At 37.0% G+C, this 6,000-nt stretch overlaps 1 protein-coding gene across 1 annotated transcript in view; it reads right to left on the reverse strand.

Annotated features, from left to right (window-relative positions):
• The window catches only part of slc25a21 (solute carrier family 25 member 21), a 101,127-nt gene extending 97,136 nt beyond the window's left edge, over positions 1-3,991 (reverse strand). The window contains exons 1-2 of the mRNA XM_056245572.1: positions 3,890-3,991; positions 3,607-3,688 (exon numbers count right to left, since the gene is read on the reverse strand). Coding sequence (XP_056101547.1) covers positions 3,607-3,673 — 67 coding nt within the window. The 5' untranslated portion in view covers positions 3,674-3,688; positions 3,890-3,991. The remainder of the gene's footprint in view (positions 1-3,606; positions 3,689-3,889) is intronic.
• Between the last annotated feature and the right edge of the window lie 2,009 nt (positions 3,992-6,000).

Here is a 6,000-nt window from a genome sequence, read left to right on the forward strand (position 1 = left end):
CCCCCGGAAAATGAGCACGAGCGCTAGCCCAGACACAGCCTCCCATGTCGAACAATCATAATCACGCTATACTCTTACCATAACACCGCAATTATCCTCATTGCTTACAGCAACACAAAATGCATGATGGATGAGAGTATGTGTGTGTGCGTCTACAGAAACATCTCCCACGCACGTCCCCATCTGTCGCGGATCCTCTGCTCAGTTCAGCGTGCGACCTCCATAAATCATACCATTAAGATAACGTCGGCGGCCCCTGGCTGGCTCGTACATTACCCCGGCAGACTAAACTCCATCCGTTCAAGACCCGGCTCTCTGATAAACAGCTGACACAACAGCGACAACCCACATACAAACAGTAGTTCGACGGTAGTTCTCGCAGGCGTATGGGTCAGACTTAGAGGGAGTGATGTTTTATCACCAGTAGAAAGTAATCCGTGGTGTAAACAAACGCATATTGCGCACATTTGTGGGGTTTGCTCTTTTAAGGGTTGCTCCAATCTACTTCAGGTACATGTGGGAGGTATATGATCTGTTTGGAGAGTCTAAGCTCCTTGCTGCATATGTTACCATTATACTTCATGCCTGGTTGCAGTCAACTGATTTCTTGTGACATTATGATCCTGCACATTTCCTCTAGAGGTAATTAGTCGTAGCAGTCAATAAATCTCCTCTGTTTGTTTTTGTAATGTTTATTATGGTTTAATTGCGTTTTTGCCCCATTTCAAAAACGGTTTTCTACACATCGAGGAGCGAACTACAAATGCAGTCAAACTTTCTGCATAATTACACAAATGTCATTAGAACTCTGGTTATATAGCTGTATATAGTGTCCAGTGACAAAAAGACACAAGTCTTAAAACGACAGAAGTGGGTGTAAGGCGGCGATTTAGAGACTAGAAGAACCCTCCAAAATCAACATTCAAACATGAGCTCATCTAAACATCTGTCCACAACATGTCCAATCATTGCCCTGCTGAGGCATGTACAATTGTTTCTGGAAATAAATATTAGGGCTAATTCAGCTCTGATTGTAGCGGCCAGTCGCGGGCCGGAGAGGAAACAGTCGTTTGCGGCAGACATCTAATGTGAATGTTTCTCCCAGGGTCCTCTTTTTAATTACCTGTATTTATTTGATCTTGTTTTACTCCTTTCTTCTTCTCGATTGAGGCTACATGGATTTTTTCGTCTGATTCTCCTAGACTTTATTTCACACTTATGCAGCACCAGTTAAAACTGTAGAGGTCTGAGTGTGTTTTAAGTGAGGGTCTGCTGTGGACTGAGTTCAATTATACTTAGGCTGTCTGTCTTTTCCCGTCACACTCCATTTGGAGTCGGCGGATACGTTTACACAGAAACTAATCATAACTAAAACATTTTTGTGTAAATCTTACCAAATTACTCTGCATAACAGGGGCAGGGAGAGGAAATCAATACCAAAAACACTTAAGGTAACATCTGACCGTTCTTCCGGACCTTCTGGATAATACTAAGATAAATGATGAAAGGAAAATAAAGTCCCATTAAGAACACTTATGAAGGAGGATTTTTTATATAATTGGGCAAATGCAAAGATCGCAATATCCGGCTAAACTAATTCAGGCCCATTTTTCACAATTAAAGCTGGATTGCACAGTGCACTGTGTATTGTCTTGTGAGTCAGCTAATAGTTCAATATAGATGGAATATTTCCTAAATAAAAGGCATGTCAGTAAATATTAGTGTACTTATAAATAAATATACTGTCATATACTGCAAGAAACAAAACCTGATTTGGTACAACACAGATTTGATTAATTACTTAATTGATTAATTAAAGAGACAATACTTAAAGGATGGAGAGGATATTTAAAATGTGTTTTTAAATACATTTTCAAGTAATTCTGTCGCATAATGACCTTCTCTCACATGTTTTTGTGTATTTTGTTTTTAAAATGTAACGATTTTACAACAGATGGACTGTCACAGAATGATAGTCACATTTGCTACATTTCCATAAGCCATGAAAAACAACCAAAAGTTGAAAAAAGCTCTGAGACTACAATCAATGCCAAGTACAATGCTTCCCCCTTGTGGTAGATTAAAAACTTGACATCAGGATTACTGGGTTGTTATTATTAGATACAGCCTAACTCTCCCCAATTTCAGACTTTAACACATGCCCCAATTTCTCCATATATGCTTGGATGGAAAGGCTGTAAAATGAGTCCTGGTAGGATATATAAAACGCACTGCAGTGACATTAACTCTTGTGTCCTTAAGGGGGGAAAAAAGCAATTTTGGAGAGTCAGTCCAAGTCTGAGAGAAGCCAAGCACAGACCCAATCCAAGCCCTGTGACCAGGTCACACACAAATTAACTTTTCTCGCTCCCCAGCCTCGTTAACAGGGAGCTGGAGGGAATATGACAAGTGCAGGAGGTGCGAGCTAATAACACTGGTTATTCTACCACTGTGAAAGAAAGAAAGAAAGAAAGAAAGAAAGAAAGAAAGAAAGAAAGAAAGAAAGAAAGAAAGAAAGAAAGAAAGAAAGAAAGAAAGAAAGAAAGAAAGAAAGAAAGAAAGAAAGAAAGAAAGAAAGAAAAACCTTATTTTTTGCTAAATATGATGCAAAGTTCATCAAATGAAAAGGGGATGTTGTTATTCATTAATTTTCTTAACGTTACAAACAAACAAAATCCTTCATTGTCACTGCTAAAATAGCCTGGTAGATCATAATACAAGCAATATAAGCTCAAACTTTGCAGTCTGCTTGATTCCAGGCAATAATTCCAGGAAATTATTCCACAAGTGAGATTCTTTTAGCCTCATGACATCAAGAATTTGATGAACACAGACTTAATTTCTGTAATGGCACACTTTCTTATTAAAGCTACCTAATGAGTAGATTTTCCTATTTCTCTGCCAATACATTTTGACCAACTCAAAACGCATAATGAAGCCTTTTGCAAAGTAGTTGGCATCATTGCTTTTTACGAATGTGCAGACTTCAATTCTGTCTGCTATATATAGCTAATACACATATAGGCTATATGTATATTAGCTACATCAATTAATAAAACAATTGGTGTTCTATGTACGCAAGCGTCATTTGGGCGTTGTTGGCTGTTGAACTTAAAAAAAACAGACATTTCTTGACAAAATAAAAGAAAATATCACTTATAGAATATACTGATGGCATTTAAACCAAGTAAACACAATAAGGATGAGCTAAAGCAACATTTGACTTTTACCAAGAATAAACTAAATAGGTTATTATTACGCAAATAAATCCGTGAACAGAAAGCGTCTTAAACTGAGGGAACGATTTGTAAACGGAACTAACTGAAGTGCGCGTGTATCCCGCGTACATCTCCAGACAGACATCCGGTTAAAGGATTCGTCCGTTAGTCAACTTGAAAATTACTATCAAAACACATTTATTTAATGTAAACAGATTTATTATACTACAAAATACCTGACGAAAAGTCTTTCACACGCACCTCATGGCGGTTTGAAGTGTCTGCTAGCCTAACTGGTGCTGAATGTGCACGAGCCGCGCGCGAGACTGAACGAGTTGGTAAACAAAGTTGCGGATTGTGTGAAATAGAAATTTGAAAGGCGTCTTACCTGCTGATCCACCCGCAATGATCTGATGAGACGCCTCTCTCAATAAACTTTGCTTTTTAGATGTCATTTTCTGATTCCGGGCCTATGTCGAGAAGGAAAAAATGTTATAGCAGTGTTGCCGCATTTTAAACCGATTTGTTATTTTATCATTAATAAGTGTCTCAGTGAAATGTAATGCGTAATTAAATTGAAAAGGCCTAGAGGAATTAGTTAGTACGTTGATGTGGTCATAAGCCGCGTGATATAGTGCTGCGGACTACACATGTGTGTGTTTAAACCTTACTTTAGTTTGGGATTTCAGGAAAGATTGTTTATTGCAGTTCCTCGCGTTACGGAGATGCAGCGCTGTTCTGACACGCGGCGTCTTGGCGCGCGAGCTGAAATGTGTGAGCGCGCTCTTGGGCAATGCAGTTTAATTTTAACTCGGAGACAGATTCAGGGTTCACTGGGGCCACTGGCAGAGGGCGAATGCGAACGAATTATCTAATAGAGTAGAAATAATAATACGGTACTATTGTTTATTTACAGTATTTCACATTTAAACACACGTCGAATGTCACTGCATTATATTAGAAACCTAAGCAATTCCCCATCTGCAAACAGGTTTTGCTAAAGCTTTTATCAGAAATAACGTATTCAGGCATTTTCAGTAAATGTATACTTTCAAGGAGATTTTTATAGACCTAGATAAAGTCAGTCCCCTTCAGATTCACACAGGTGTCCTTCCTAGCAGAGTAATCAGATGTAGAATCACTTTCGTCCAAAAGTTCAAATGCCTTTTGGCTCAGTTTTGAATGGTATATTTAATGTTTTATCACTTAAAACAATAAACTTTTTTTGTGAAATGTTTGGCTTGCTTTTTAAACATAAATGCTAACTAATATTTTATGTAATGCCATTCATCAATTTTAATACATTGTGACTTAAAGGCCCGGTTTCACAGACAGGGCTTAGATAAAGCCAGGATTTGGCCTTAGTTCAATCATGACATTTACTTAGCTTTAACGTGCCTTCGAAAAAAACATTACTGGTGTGCATCTTGAGACAAAACAATGGATGACAGTGCAACTTGCTTTTAGTTAAAACAGCTCAAACCTGCATTTTAGTCTGGGACTAGGTTTAAGCCTTGTCTGTGAAACAGGGGTAAAGTGTATTATAAATATGTATGTATTAGAGTATTTAGACAATTATTTTAGGGATAAAGGACATTATAAGCTGTTCCAAGTTTATAATTGCAACTAAACATGTTTAAAAATCATCTTAATCTTTGTGCAAAATATGCCATCTTTCACATATTAAAGTCAGAATAAGTTATTAATTGAAATACTACTTACAAATGGTTATTTATTAATGTAGATAAATTCTACTATGTCTAGAATTGTTGATGGACAAGCACAAGTATAGGTTTTCTCTACAATCTAATACAACAGCTCATTGTTTATTATTAGCGTAGTGTTTTCCACATTATAAAGTCATAAAAATAAGCTCTGCAACTAACATGGTGCATTGTGGGATTTTTTTAACAGTTGCCATGTAAATTATTTAAATGTATGATATATAAAGTTTTTATTAGATTAATAATATATGAATGTATAGCTACACACAGTACTTTTCAAAAATAATTTCAAAAAGCACTGACTGATATATGTTATAGCATAGTTGTAACAAAGTAAAGAAAATCAAATGAATAAAAAATTACATCAGATGACATTCAGATATGTCACTGTATTTTGTTTGAGTTTTACAGCAGAACCCGGAGCTTAAAATAGTTTACTTGCTGTCTCATAAACTAAAAGCTGTCATTTAAAATGTGAAGAGAAATATAAAAATACATCCTTGAGAAAGTCTGGGGTTCCTCCAAACCATGTAGTGAGTCACAATTTTTTTCCCCTCCTGCAAAAGGCAACAATGAAAAGCATGCTTTCCCTAATTCAACGTTACAACTCGCTTAGAGAGAGTGTGGCTGAATAATAAGCATATTACCGTATTAGCTTAGAACATACACATTTTTTCCCCGTTTAATTTTCAAATGTGAATTTATAGCAGGCTATTGGCAGGGAAATGCCATTAGCACTTTGACCTGCCTGGAGTGTGAGAGCAGAGAAACCCCACCCTGTCTATAAACCTACACGGTGGCCAGCAAATCTGCAGTTATGAATCAGTGTTTTCTGCAATATAACAACAAGTAAATCTAAACAAACTGTTCTGTAAATTCGTCTGAGGCTTTACTGTGATTGCTACGGACACACAGAAAGCCTAGCCTAAACGAAAAGGTTTACTTGATATAGTTGAATGGAGACATGTTTTTCACATAAGTGAAAAACAAGAACTTAACATAATAGTCATACTGTTCAGTCCACAAATCGAGTGCAAGAATTAAAAATCGAAAAGGAA

The sequence above is a fragment of the Rhinichthys klamathensis genome, unplaced genomic scaffold, assembly GCF_029890125.1.
Source record: "Rhinichthys klamathensis goyatoka isolate OS25496 unplaced genomic scaffold, OSU_Roscu_1.1 h1tg000032l_1, whole genome shotgun sequence".
Taxonomy (NCBI): domain Eukaryota; kingdom Metazoa; phylum Chordata; class Actinopteri; order Cypriniformes; family Leuciscidae; genus Rhinichthys; species Rhinichthys klamathensis.